The 15226-nt window shown below is 35.7% G+C and overlaps 1 protein-coding gene across 6 annotated transcripts in view; it reads left to right on the forward strand.

Moving 5' to 3' along the window:
* LOC145674975 (TOX high mobility group box family member 3-like) overlaps positions 1-1470 on the forward strand; it is a 515956-nt gene extending 514486 nt beyond the window's left edge. For all 6 annotated transcript variants that reach the window (XM_081745294.1, XM_081745297.1, XM_081745295.1 and 3 more), the window contains exon 12: positions 819-1470. In XM_081745294.1, the coding sequence (XP_081601420.1) occupies positions 819-885 (67 nt within the window). In that variant the 3' untranslated portion in view covers positions 886-1470. The remainder of the gene's footprint in view (positions 1-818) is intronic.
* The last annotated feature ends 13756 nt before the right edge of the window (positions 1471-15226 follow it).

A 15226-nucleotide genomic window follows, 5' to 3' on the forward strand; every position in this document is an offset into this window, starting at 1 on the left:
GAAATTCGTCGCTCCTTCCTCGGTCTGCGAAAAGAAAACTTCCTGTTGTATAATTGGTTGATATATGAATTTCTTTTCACGCCCATCCTTTGGACCGGTTGAGATTAAATAATGTTAAAAAGTGTTAGTAATTTTTTTTTCTCTTCCAAGTATGTGTGTGACGGAAAACCTCTTGGTATGGTGAGCAGTCCTTCTGTTGGGTCAAAAATAATATATATTCTACTAACGTTCTTAAATAAGTGTATCACTAGGATAAAAACAGATAAATTAGCTTCAGAATGATTAAATTCTTAAATATTGTACTTGTATGATAAGAATTTGTAGAGAATTGAAGAACTTTCACTTTTCTGTAGAACTCGGCACGTTTTTTCCAGTACAGGAAAATCTAACTATAGGGTGTAGAGAAACTCTATTCTTGTATTCGATTTAAACTCTTTATATTATAAAATTTATGTATTATTGATGTATTATAAATATTTTTGTTTATTACTCGTTTGGTCTTGTGCACTCTTAAGGACGTACCCTGCCTTTAATTTTATCTTCCTATAATATCTATTTTCAGTCTGGTAGCACTATTATGTAACCCTGCATTTCGGCTTGATGCACACGTTGACGTTTTCCCTACCTACGTCTTTAGTCTTTCATTTTCCTCTTCCTTATCTGATAAAGCATTTAGCGAAATCATTTGTACTGTATCTTTTTTAGTGTCTGAGATGTTTTCCCTATTTTCTACTAAAGTAATTCGTTCTGTATATGTGTAATAAACAGGCAAATACATATCGGTATTAATATGTTGGTATTTTTTTCTTTTTTTACAGGGATGTATTCAGCTCCTGGGTGGCCTCCAATCAGGCCCCAACTCAAAACTTCTCCACTGTGAAATAAAGACTGTTGCTGTTTGAACTATGGTTGCTCGTGCTGTCACTGAAGAAGAGGAAGCATACTAAATGTAAACATTTTAAAAAAAAGGACCCGGATTGTGTAAAAAAGAAAAAAAAACAAGGAATTTAGAAAAAAAAAACATACATGCGCGCCTGTATAAAAGAGACAGACATGTGTGTATGTGTGTGTGTGTTTGTGTGGGGAAAAATTGTGTGGGTGTGTGTACATCGTTATCATGAAAGTAAGAAGAACGTTATTTAAGCGCAGGACTTGTTGGAGTGCATGAGAAGCGATGAAGAAAAAGAAAAGTGTTGTGAACTGATATTAGATTGTATTTTAAAAAAATCCAGTTTTCGACTGATTTTTATAGGTATGTTATGGAAATAAGTAATTATGAAATAAACATACCTTAAAGGATCTTAAAGAAAAGATACAAGGGATCATAATTATCGTGTATTGTTATATAGACTTGATTTTTCAACTCTGTATATGGTTGTTTTATTTCCGTTTAAAACAGAGTGAAAAGAAGATAGTTAGTTGAAAACGCTAAGAGAATACCTGATAACGATATATATAAATATATATATATAAATAAATTTTCACAAATATATATATATAAATACATATAATATGGACAAGATAGTACAAGCTACTATCTTCCAACATGTATATTTTTCATGGACAGCTCAATTATTTGCTGCTGTATTTGTTGCATGTTTTAACTTTCAATTGAAGTAAGGTAAAACGGAGGAAGATGGATAAAAAAGAAAGAAAATCTTCTATTAATATATATATATCTATAAATAAAAATTAAACCTTTAAAGAATTAGTACTTATACCTGCTCATATACGTGTTGCTGTTAATTCCTGAAATTTATGTAAAAAAAAAAGCTACAAAGAATAAAAAAAAAAAAAAAAAGAGTGGCACTTACCTTGCTACATCTTTTTGTTCCTGAAAAAGGATGTGTCCCCCCCAGGGAAATAATTTATAGTAATAATTATGAAGAATAATTTTAAAAAAAAATAAACGTTGGAAGGCTTATTTTTATATATCATATCACCAACAGTATTCAGGTAACTGTTCAAAATTTTACATGTTACTTCAAAATGCTTCTGTTAAGAAGCAAAATACCCAATAGAATTGTATATAATATTATATATAAATATAAATATATATATAATAATAACACTGATGCCTCCTTATTTTCAAAGGCATTTTTTTCTTGTTTTAAGTATATAAAATGTAATCGAAATGTTGATTTTAGCTGTTATATATATTTAAACAAAAAAATAATAAAGGGTACTGAGAGATCTGTATCTTTCCATGCTCTCGACACCATTTTTTTTTCCTAGAGTAATCAAATGGGGCGAAATGTGTTGACCTTGGAATCCATTACTTAAGGGGCGAAGAGGGTGTTTTATCTTCCCTTGATTGAAAGTATATAAAAATACGAAACTAATAGTAGTGAATCCAAGGCAATAGTTATATTTTTTCGTTTTTTGAAGAAGAAAAAAATAGTATTGTACACTTTGCAAAATGGTATTATTTCTGAATTTTTTTCTTCTTGTTGATCCTGCTGTTGTAAATACAAGATAGAAAAAATCCATAATGTCAACTTTTTTTTTTTCCTATTATAAATATGTGAAAACGTGGTAAGTTTCCTGGGCCGAGTTACGAGGTGCAAAACGTTTTTATAAGACCAAACATTTTTAGAAAAAAAAGTAAAACTGGTCTGTATTTTGTACTTTGTATTTACTGAACAGGAGGATCTACAGAAGAATATGTAAATGTTTTTAATCTGTTTTTTCTTGTAAAACAATGCTTGAAACATGTTGTTTATATATATAATATAGAACACTAATGCACTAGGTTTATACCTTCGTAGTTAATTCCACTTGAAAAAACCATGAGAAAGGAGTGATTTTTTTTTACTAGTTCCTGTCAATCAAGAAAAAAAAAACTTATTCTGTAGACTATTCTAAGGGTGTCTTTCAAAACATTAATGTATGCAAGCGGCGCCATTGCTCTGTCTATCTACATTGCATTTTTTTTTTTTTTTTTTTTTTTTTTTTTTATCAGGCAGGTGAAGGATTAGGTTGAGGTTTCTTTATCAGAAATAAAGTTGCCCATGTTTACAAAAACAAGTAGGGGCATCAAGTTTATTTTGTGTGTTTTTCCTTTACTTAAAAAGTATTAAATGCATAAATTATAGCATGGAGTAAAAAAAAAAAAAAAAAAAAAAAAAATTGAAAAGTTTGTTTGTCACGAAAACTGTGTATTACCAAAAGAAAAATAATAAAAACATTTGTTTGTTGGGTAAAAAAAAAAAAAATCATTTGTTAATTCTATTTTGAAAGTTTTTGCAAACAACAGTTGCCTCACTCATAATAACCTACGTTAGTTACTTTGTTTGTGTTTTAAAATATATTTATTTGTTTTTCAATGACACGAGCAGAAATAGATTAGGTTCGTCTCTTTTTAGTAATCTTGTTTTAACTTTTATGTTTGGTATGAACTTTAAAAAGGAAAAAAATATTGCTGAACTTGAAAGAAGGTTTCTGAAAATCAGATGAAATTTTCATTAGCTGGCAACATTGAAACAACACACTTTTATCAGATTTTCAAGTGAGGAAAAATAAAGTTACTACAGTTTTAATTTATGTAGCAATGTAAATTTCTGACAAGCAACAAGCGAAAAGTAACACAACATGTATAAGAAATATGTTTGCGATTATGTGAAACAAGAAATTCAATCCAACTTAAACTGAATGTCTGTTGTTGTTACCTTTGATGCCAGCGAAAACAAAACCTAAAACCCAAACTTTATTCCAAAGTGGTTGTATAGTGTTTTTTTTTTTTTTTCTGACACTGTTCCCTACATTTTTCACACACTGTTGTTCTCTTTTGATATATTTTAAATCTGAAAAATAATAAAAAAAAAAAGAAATTACCTCTTGAGGACCCAGCATTGTACAGATGGTGTATGTAAATGTGGTAATTGCACAGTGGCCACTGTATGTAATCGTAAATGCATAAATAAATTAATTAGTAAAAAAAATAGTCTTATGATTAATTTAGGCTAAGAGTAATACAAAAATAAAAATAGAACCTTAAGGTTTCGAACCTAAAACCTTAAGATAACTAGGTTTTCACATAATACCAAAACATATTTCGTAAACTGTGTGTAAAGATGAAGTTTGAAGAAGTAATTTACTATCAAATGAAATCAAATGTATAAAAATATCGTCTGTCTGCTTTTAGAAACACGAGTTTTTTTTAGTACAAACCTGAACAGCCTCCAACGGTATTGATTATTATAGGCGTAATGTGTATTCGTAGAGTTTTAAAGATTATTTTCGTACGGTTAGAAAATAGGAATGCTTTCGAAAAAAATGTTAACAGGAAACCCAATCGAAAAGACTATTAGGAAAGCCTAGACGCAGATGGAAGAACAATATTGAGATGAATCTCGCAGAAATAGGAATGCAAAGTTAAAAAAAAAAAAGAAAGAAAAAAACAAAAAACTGCTCCAATTGGCTAAGGACAGAAGCAAATTGAGAGCGTTTCTGAATGCGACATTAAACCTTCAGATTGCATAGGCCATAGAATTAATTACTTCCTTACGACTTCTCCGTAAGGATTTAATCTGGTTATTTCGGGGCAAAAGCGGCGTTAGATACAAGCCGAATAAGCAGTCAGTTGAGATCTTGCACCAGCACATGTAATAGTTTTTTTTTTTTTAATATTATTATTATTATTATTAGTAGTAGTAGTAGTAAAAACAATGGTTTTATAAAATGCATGAATAAAAAAGAAGAAAATTTATTTGTAGAGTAAAAGGAAGAAATGGGACTAACACAAAGCATTGAGCGCTCTTCCTAAGATTGAGGGCTAAAGTTCTTATGGATATTAAGGAAGTGCAGGAGATCCGTAGACGTGTCTTAGGACGCATGATGCGCGCATAGTATTTGAGGGGACATTTTGTCATTTAAAATGGTACAATTAAACTGGGGAATTGTAAATTTGAGAAGAGAAAGGTATATTTGGAGGGAAGAATAAAAATTTTGAGGGGAAAATGGTACATATTTTGGGATAAGAAGGTACATATGGAGTAAAGTGGTGAAACTTGGAGGCAAAAAAGTAAATTTTTGGAGGGAAAAATAAATTTTTCAATGTATGTATGCTTGTCCCTAAATTTTGAGGGAAGAGTGGTAAATCTGGGATAGAATGCTAAATTTGAGAAGGTTTCGCCCAAGCCTTTGGAGGAAGATGGGCATTCCTGGGAAAGTGGATCTGGTAACCTAAATAAATCTATCATGAGTGAAGCCGTGTATCTAAACATTAAATTACGCCCAACGGTTTTAGTATTGATTTATTTTTGCAGCTATTTATTTATTTTTTTTATCTTTATCTAATAACCTGCAATCAATTCTTTACTCTTAACTTGAAAACACTTCATGATTTCTTGTGGGAGGAAATAATTCTTAAACTCTTCTGTTAGAGGCGCCATATAAAGGTGTTGAACCACCCTGCCACCTATTGAAGTAATGCTTAATTAACTGACGTTGCCTACGTATATATGCAATCTAAATATATTTGTAATAGTTTCATTGTTTTATTGTTATTGTAGTTACGCATCTACAAAATTTCAATGCTCAAGTTAGTATGAAAGTACGTGAAATTTAAGTTGGAACATTGCCTGAAACAAACAGAAAAGCAACAGAAGCAGTGCTCGAAGACATAAAAAAGAAAAATAATGTTCGCGCTGAGTCTGACCTGAAACAAACAGAAAAGTAACAGAAGCAGTGCTCGAAAACAGAAAAAAGAAAAAATGTTCGCGCTGAGTCTGGTGCTTACCTAATTTATGATCCAAATATGTTGTCCTATGCATTACATTATAGTTGTATTATTATGACGCTTGGTTTACAGAACTAACGTCTAGGTAAGAAAAATTTTTCAAGCACTGAACTAAAAGCCCCTTGTAAAATAGAATTTTCGTATAGAATTTCCCAGCAACTGGTACAGAGTCCTAAAAATCTTTTAAAGTTAATTAAAAAGCTTTATACGAGGTGCAGTCAAATACTTCCCGGAATGATGGCATTTTGGCATTTGTGATGCAAACGATTTGTGATGTGACCTGTCCTTAGATTACCTACTTATGAATCTAGCAAGTATCAACACCTCTTAACAGGCAGTGTACGAGTAGTGTAGCTGGTGATCAGTTGGCTGAATTTCACAGATCGAGCAACCCTCAGCTATCAAGTTCATGTGCAATTGGGGGAAAATTGGCTTCAAAGATTCTGATAGCCTTAAAAATAGTTTAGCATCAAGGCATATTTGGGTCTTCCCTCAAAAGTATCTATCCGTCAAAGAAGAAATCAAAACGAATGTGACGGCTGAACTTCGGAAGATATCAAAAGACGACTTTCGTCGCTGTTGCCAGCAGTCGCAGGAGGCTGGAACAGGTGTGTATGTGTTCCGAAGGTACTTCTTTTGAAGGCGATTAAGTAAATACAGGGGCGGATCCAAGGGGGGCGATCGTTCCCCTCCCCAGAAGAAGAAACTTTATCGTTTTTTATATATAAATAAAATCAATCCCCGAGTTAAGAGCCCTTAAAAGTAGCATTATGACAACCCACCGCCCCCCCCTCCCCAGAAGTCGGTCCTGGGTCCGCCCCTGAGTAAATATGTATTTATATTGTGGCCATAAAGAGCTAAAACTAAATTCCGAGAAGTTCTTGACTGCTTCTCGTAAGATATAGTGGGAGGGGGAGTATTGTAAATGACGAGTACCGTGTTTCTTGTTGCGGTAGAAATAATTATTTTCTGCCATAAGAGTGTAGAAGGAGATACAGAACCAGCAAAGTAGACACGATGCTTTGCTGAGTGTGGCATTGGACCGCGTGTATCTCTATGCAAGTTTATTATAACCTTAGCAGTTTGAGTATTCTGTTAACACGTCAGTTGTTCGAGATTTCTACAAACGCATTCGTAAATTTTGAGAAGAATTTCCTACAACAACAAAATAATCTTTTTTTGTTAATTAAATTTTCTCTCATTTGTAAATGTGGTTTTTGCTGCACTTACACGAATAATGTACGTCAATGTTTCTGGATTGGAAGAGACAGTGGGTATGGCCTTAGGTAAGCTTTATGACCTGTCCCTTCCTTCTCCAGAGTAGTGATACAACGGAGACACAAAGCTGAGCCATTTACTAGAAACTCTAAAGAGAAAGACTTCGAATGGAACTTAAGAGAATTTAGGATTATCTATTGTTGAATCAGTACAAGTTGGAAGGAAAACATTGCCATAAAATTTCCTGTGCAATTTAAACTGATTGTTTGTCTGAATTTCAATATTTTGCCGCAAAATTTCCCTTAGACCTAGGAACCAGTAGCGTCATTTCAGATTTGGCTTGGGGGGGGGAAGATCCCTTGATATAAGTAAAATTTCGCGTTTTTCACTGACATACTATTCTATTAATAAAATCTATATAAATCTCAAGCTCAGGGGAGAATGCCCCTCCCCCTAAATGACGCCCGTGCTAGGAACACTGCCATAATCCTTGTTAAATCTCTGTGTGAAAGAAATGAGATGGGAGGAGAAAGAAAAACTAAAATAGAAATCACTAATCTTGGATATTGAGTGTAAAACATCTCGAAAGCAGAATCAGTATCTACAATATTCAGTGAAGTGGAGATGATCAGCATCTTGGCACCTGTGGTAAAGCATTTAAGCCATACAAGGAAACCCAGGGTCTTGGACAAAGTTTAGAAATAAAGAAAGGACTGAACCATAGACGACCGCTGCACAGTGGGTGCAGTTGCACTCACATTAACTCTTGATCTTCATTTTTCCTGCAACAATTCATTCAGTTTAGGATATTCCCTTGTGTGTTTGGTTCCATTTGAGTAATTTCTTATCCGTTCCAACCTGCACCCACATTACCAAAATTCTGCGTCCGTTCTTGAGTTGAACTCGATCTTCAGGTCTCAATCTTCAATAGAGAAATTTTTATTTTGAAATATTGTATTACTTGTTAAGATCGTGGATAACCAGATAAATGTTGCTTCAAGCACGTAGATGTTTTCTGAAGAGTAACCGCAGATTGACGAAGGGAGGTTTTCAATTACTCTAATCACAGTTAGAAACTAAGCGAATAATGGAGAATCGAACCAAAATGGAAAAATAAGTCAAAAGAGGAAAAGAATGTTCACATACAACGAAATGGATGAAGTAATGCAGATTAGTGAAATTGAAAACTAAATTTTAATATTTTTATGCTTTTATTCATCAATCCTTTTAAGCAACTGACCCCAGCTTAAGCTTTACGGAAGTAGCACGTGTTTGGATTTTTGTAGAACCTGGTTTCTCAAAGTTCTGGCCAATTGAGAAGAGTTTGAAATCATTCTCCACTTTTGGTAAGTTAGATTTATTTTTGTAAAGAACTGAAAATGTTCCGTTATGAGTTCAACGGTGAAAACATTTTTAAAATTCTATGAAATACTCAGGGGTGCCCACAAGGGGGGGGGCTATGACACAAACTGCGCCATTGAAATATTTGGGGGGTTAAAAACCTATATAAATGTTTGAGGGGTGTAAAAATAATCGAAAATATTTTTTATTCATGGAAGAACACCTATGGATACACAATTGGGGGAGTGCGTCATGAACATAAGGGGGGGGGAGGCACCACTGAAATACTTCAATATAGTAGGAAGCAAAATTGTGCCCTAAAGTAGAATTAGATTTTAGGGTGGTTTTGACAACATCTGTGACGACTGCGTCAATAGAAAGAAATTTTGTTGCTCGTGAATCCTGCTAATGTATTTTAAGCCTACAATATCAGCAGAGATTTCTTTAGTGTTATCCTATCTATAAATAACGACGTAGCTCTTAATATTGATACACTAGAAGCAGGGATGTAATGGAACGTGTGCGGCGTATACCTAAGGTAGCTTATACTCACCTTAAACTTACAAATCAACTAGCTTATACGGGGGTAAATATACGCTATATTTTTGAAAACGAGCGTTACCTACGAGGGCCGTTCGGAAAGTAACCTTCCCGATTGGTTAAAAGAAACATTAAAGTAAATAAGAATAATTTATTATATACATCTAAAAACTACTTCTTTGCTTAATTTTTCAATATAGTTTCCATAAACATTCTAGCGCTTATCGTATATATTCCTTAAAAGAGAACATTAAATCGAACGTAATTTTTTTGTTTCATTTTTGTGTGATTTATACAAGATCTTTGTGAGGTACTTTGTTTCATATGAATTAAAATAGAAATATTTATTTTTTAAACATTAGAACAAAATTATACTACAGCAACTTTAGATGATGAAATTTTTGAGTGTTACGTCCACAGTTATGCCGGTTAGGCTAAAGGGGAAACGGTGATGATGAGAAATGAGTGAAATGATGGAATGAAGGAAGTGGAGGAAACGGGATAACCCCGAGGAAACCCACGCACACGATTGTGTGTCCACCTCAAAGTTCACTTGGCGCTGGGTTCGAATCAGGGACCCCAAGCACCACATGTGAACGCTCTACCACTGAGCCACTGCGGCTCCTAACTTCAAAGTATATCAATACAAATAGGGATGCACGCGAGACACGAGACGAGACTCAAAATTTTATGCGAGACGCGAGACGAGACTCGGTTAAGTCTCGCACGAGAAGTCTCGCGAGACTTCTCGCAGTCTCGCAATATTTATGAATTACATTTAATTGTATATTTAGTGATTTTACATTTATTGAGTTTTCTAAGTTGAGCGTTAATGTCTCCAGTAACAAAAAAGTGATTGGGGCAATAGACATTTCAGAATTAAAGCCTTCTTTAGTTTCTAAACATCATTAAAAAAAGAAAAGCTTTGTAAATTGGGAATTTATTACAGCATCGATTTAGGACTTTATTTTGCGACACACATACACGCGGGCGCGCACGAATACATGAACTTCTGTTTTTGGTCTGAAAAGCGAATAAGACTCCCTATTGCTGCGAAATGTGATATTTCTGTTGTTTCTGTCTTTTTCACATTACTGCTAGCGATTAATGTTGGGGGATGGCGGGGAAATCTCCTCTCGTTAAAGTTTATCCCCGGTCCGGTTCGCAGAAATAACATAATATTTTTACATGGAGTAAGTATTTTTTCTATATATTTATAAAAAACATCCCCCTCTAGTTCGGAAGTTTAATTCAAACACTGGTTTTGTAGGATGGCCCTATAGGTTTGGTGGGAGATGGTAGGAATGGCCCTATATCTGTCAGTAATTTTATTTTCTAGATATGGCAACAATATATAAGTTGAAAGCGAAAGTTGATAAAATGCGATAATGCAACATTGCTATAAGCGCGAACGAACCAAAAGAATTGGGTCGTATTGTGTTGTGAGGAGTTCTTTTGTTATCTACAAGCTCTTTTGGTGGTCTAAAAACATCTTTATAATGGAAAATCACCCTTCAAGGAAACGACCAAAACGTGTAAATATTGATAGTGGCGACGATATTTTAGAAGAGCCAAATGGGGACCCAGTTGAAAGTGAAACGGATTCAGGTACTGTTTCTGCAAGTTCGAGTCTTGATCCATCCGAAACAGCAGAGGGTAAAAGTAAGTTCCAGGATTACTTTGAAATTGCGACGAATGCTGAGTTGGCTATTTGTAAATTATGTAAGCCTACGAAGATAGAATTGAAAATGCATTCTCGTAATATAACAGGGCTGAAGAAACACTTGCAAAATATTCACAAGAAAGAGTACACGATTCTCTACCCCGACAGCGACAAAGATCAGAAGGGTAGCTGCAGGAAGGAGGATATAACAATATATTTCCCTCAGAAGAAGGAAACTAAGATAAGTGCATAGCATACTTGACAGTGTCTAAAGTGTTGAAAATTATCACTATTCCCCGCGGCGAGCCATTGATATAATTGTTATTAGTATATAATATAATTATGTTGTATATCAGTTATTTAGGTTAGTATATTAGTATATGTTATCCACAAGTCCGTTCACACAAGTAATGTTATTCCTTGGTGGCTGGTGTAAAGGGAGATAGGCAACAATAGATGGCAGCACTGTTCTCCTACACAAGTAACGTATTTTTATATTTTCTCTGCTGTTTCCACAAATTTAATGCTAGAGAGTTTAAACGTTCTGAAAAGAAAGTTAAAACCTATTCTAAGGGAAAAATCCATGTCAATTTTGGATATTGTGACGTTAGAGCATTCCTCGGACTAGAAGCAGGCAAAGACAAGGTTGAAATCCGGTTAAATAAAGACGAAGAAATTTACATATAGATTACCACATTGCGCTTCGACAAAGCCGACTGGCCAGGATATCGAAATTACCTTAGTAGCATTTTTGCAAACTCAACTCTATCAGAAACGGAGGAAGATCTTCATAATTCTTTGGATAGAATAACTACAGCACTCCATGACGCTACCAGCCGTTTTATACCGACTAGTACATCCCATAGTTATCACCCAACGCTCCCACCCCATTATTTACCACTTATCAGACGTTCACGAGCACTCTACAGAGATTACAAACGTACAGGAAATCTAGAGTCATTGCATTTACATCGTCAATTTCAACGCACAGTTCACAATTATGTTAAAGCACATAAACTCCGTCAATGGATAAAAGCTTGTAATAATTTGGGAGACGATGCACACCCATCCAGATACTGGAACCGTTTCAACATGCTTACTGGTCGCAAGACCCACACTATCTATCCTCTCCTAGAAAATGAAAATCCTTTTCACACAGATAAAGAAAAAGAAGACGCCTTCGCAACCTATCTACAATCTATTTTCACGCCGTCTGAAGCAGCCATTCCTCGCAGGCATCCCACACATACCTTTAACATAAATTCACCAGAACTTCAACCCAGCACGTCTCATGTTTTACCCGACCATCCTCTTGCTATCACTGTAACAGATATCAACTCCGTCACGGCTCGCGAACGCAGTACTGCCCTTGGTCTGGACTCAATCACTTACCGTCATGTCAAAGAAGCGCCTCTCGCCTTACTACACCTTTTAGCAACTATATTTACGTTTATTCTCCGCACAGGTTATCTTCCCCCTCAGTGGAAGATTTCCAAAACACTCATGTTTGCTAAGCCACACAAACCACTAAATTGCGTATCATCTTACAGGCCCATACAATTAACTCCGACTTTCAGCAAAATATTGGAACTCATCCTTGTCAAAAGCCTTCACACTCACTTAACAGCGAAAGAATTGCTACCTTTACATCAAGCTGGTTTCCGACCAGGATATAGTATTAACGATCAGTTACTTCGCCTCACCAACATGATCACTAATCATTACAATTCTTCCAAGCCTGCCTGTTTAGTTTTATTCGATCTCGAAAAGGCATTTGATAAAGTATGGCACCTGGGACTTTTATTCAAGCTTCTGTCTTTCCGTCTTCCTATCACGTACATCCGCTTCATCTTTAATTTTCTTTCAAACCGTCTGGCTTACATCTACATCTACATCAGTGTCTCTTATCCTGTTTTTCTTCATAGCGGCGTTCCGCAAGGCTCTGCCTTGTCCCCACTGCTGTATCTGCTTTATGTCGCTGACATGCCGTCCTTACCGCAAAACATTCATACTTTTCAGTACGCCGATGACACGGCTTTCCTGGCGTTAACGAAAACTATCTCTCAAATAAACAATGCGATGAATGAAGCTATCCATCGCTTTAGCGATTGGTGTCGGACGTGGCGCTTAACAATAAACGCTACCAAAACTCAGGCCATAGTCTTTATTCCACCGAAACGTCGATCACGAGTTCATCGAAACCCAGCTCGTCTTGCCCTTACCGTCAATCATGCTGCCATACAGCACTCAAAGACAGTGAAATACTTGGGTATAACATTTGATCATCATCTTACATGGCGTCCACACCTCGCTACCGTTGTAAGCAAAGCCAAAAAGAGATTAAATTTACTTAAATGTCCCATAGGTACAACGTGGGGTCTCCATTCTTCTACGCTCATCAACACCTACAAGGTCTTCCTTCGTCCCGTTCTTACATATGGTTTTACCTCATCGGTATCAGCAAGCGCAAAATATTACGAAAAGCTGTTAATAATGGAACGACATGCTCTCCGCCTAGCCTACCGCATTAAATTACCAAGTCCAACCCGTAAATTGTACGACCGTATCACATTTCCTCACCTTCTTTATCATATTGAAGCTCTTCGTATTAAATATATAAAACTCAACGGTATGACAGCGAACACGCTTTATTTTTTAAAACCGTTTACAGCGACGCTCCCTACACTCATAGCCGTCACCACACGTCTACAACTCTCTCACTGCTTTTCGCATTATATAAACATACTGTACCTCCAAATAATCCGGACTATAACATCATCAGTATCCTCAGCACATCACACGTACCGGCCCATATCTCACCTTCATATCATGCACAGTAAACCCGCTTGTTACTCACAGGACCTCCTCACGTACAACAAAAATAAATAAATAAATAAATAAATAAAACTATTGATGTTTAATAAAGTTAATAAATGTCTCTTTGCCCAACAGAAATTCATTTTTTTTGCCATAATAATGTTATTTTTTTTTTCAAATAGAGGGTGTAGCCCTCCCAATGGGTGCTAGCTACACCATAGCTAGCTAACTTAAAAAAAATACATATTGATATAGTAAAAGGATCCGGATTTGGTTCAATGAGTTCAGAAAAACATATACGGAAACGTTATATTCTTTATATCCTAATTACATTGGCGACTTCTTTTTCGGGGCAAAAATGTGCCCGCGTGGCATACTGGAAAATATTGCTGGAGAACTCTAAGCTGGAAAACAATGTTGGATCCAGCAAACAATTTATGCTGGTTTTGTTGTAAATTATGCTATGCGAAAATTAATGGTCCAGCAATAAAATTCCAGCACAACTTTTCTTTTAATTTGGAGCGGAGTGCACACAAGTTCGGATACCATGTTGAACTCTAGGTTCCGTCTCCTTAGGATGTTATGAACATTCAACCCATGGAAAGCAATGGCAAACCACCATGGGTTCACCTTGCCAAGGGACTTTTAGGTCAAATATCTGCCTTCGGACAGAATATCACATCATCATTCATTAACAGCCATAGAATAAAACATTGCAAAATTTTAACCCAGAATATATGCGAGACTGCGAGACCATGCGAGGAAGTCAGACGCGAGACGAGACTCAAAATTTTATGCGAGACGAGACTTCACATTTTGCGAGACGAGACGCGAGACGAGACCAACATTTGAGGCTGCGAGACGAGACGAGACTTTTCCATTTCTCGTCTCGTCTCGTCTCGCGTGCATCCCTAAATACAAAATAGAAGTGTATGCTTTATTCAACATTTGCACTCAATCTACCTTCCAAAATAAGCGAGACGCTACACTTTATTAATATTCACAACTAACGTTGTGGACTATGATACTGTTGTGTGGAAGTTCACCTGGTATCCTTGGATGCTTATCATGGTTGCAATAACAGGGTACGGTTTGAAATTCTTGAAGTGGGTACAGGCAAAGGAAGATGTTTGGTGCATCTAGCAAGAAACATAATTTTACACAGAACGAGTAGAATTCGCAAAGTTGAATTAAATTTGGTAAATATAATTGCAAGAATTTTACTGGTTTAGAGTCAATTTGAAAATTCTTTTCAGCGTAATTTTTAGATGGGACAAAAATAATTTAGGGGGAGTGTCCCCTCTAGCTCCTCCCTGACTACGGGCCTGCATTTAATTGTTAATTGACTGCTAAGATGATTTGAGGGTACTGGTCCCAGGAGGCCATAAATTTCTTCTTACCTTTATCTCGATTATGAATAGTCATGTCACATTTTTATTGCGATATTTTGCTTCTCCCGAAAATGTACCAATGGGAGCCGAGCACCATGTCAGGCTCATGGTCTCACAGTAACTTGTGACAATAAGCATCATATATGATGCTCAAGAACCTGGATAGGTTAGTAATTTGTGTTATCAAACATGAGCATCATCTATGGTGCTCATGACCCAAGAGAGAAATAACGTGAGCACCACATATGATGCTCATGGCAGTCAACCTGTTTTGAGTTTTAATTTTCTTTTTAGAGCACTAGGCTATATGAGATGTAGATATACATGTTCATATGGAATCCGGATCATATATGCGCTCCCAATGGGAATCAACCCCTTTTCTCTCCCTGCCCTAAAGGCTGGTGTGCTAACCAATAAGGCACGAGAGAGCTACTTGTGCTATAGATATCTATATCACACATTGGCTATTTCCAGTTATACATTGCTGCCCCATAATACGTACTCCTTGTTACTGTT

Source organism: Thermobia domestica, chromosome 18 (genome assembly GCF_964235325.1).
Source record: "Thermobia domestica chromosome 18, izTheDome1.hap1.1, whole genome shotgun sequence".
Lineage (NCBI taxonomy): Eukaryota > Metazoa > Arthropoda > Insecta > Zygentoma > Lepismatidae > Thermobia > Thermobia domestica.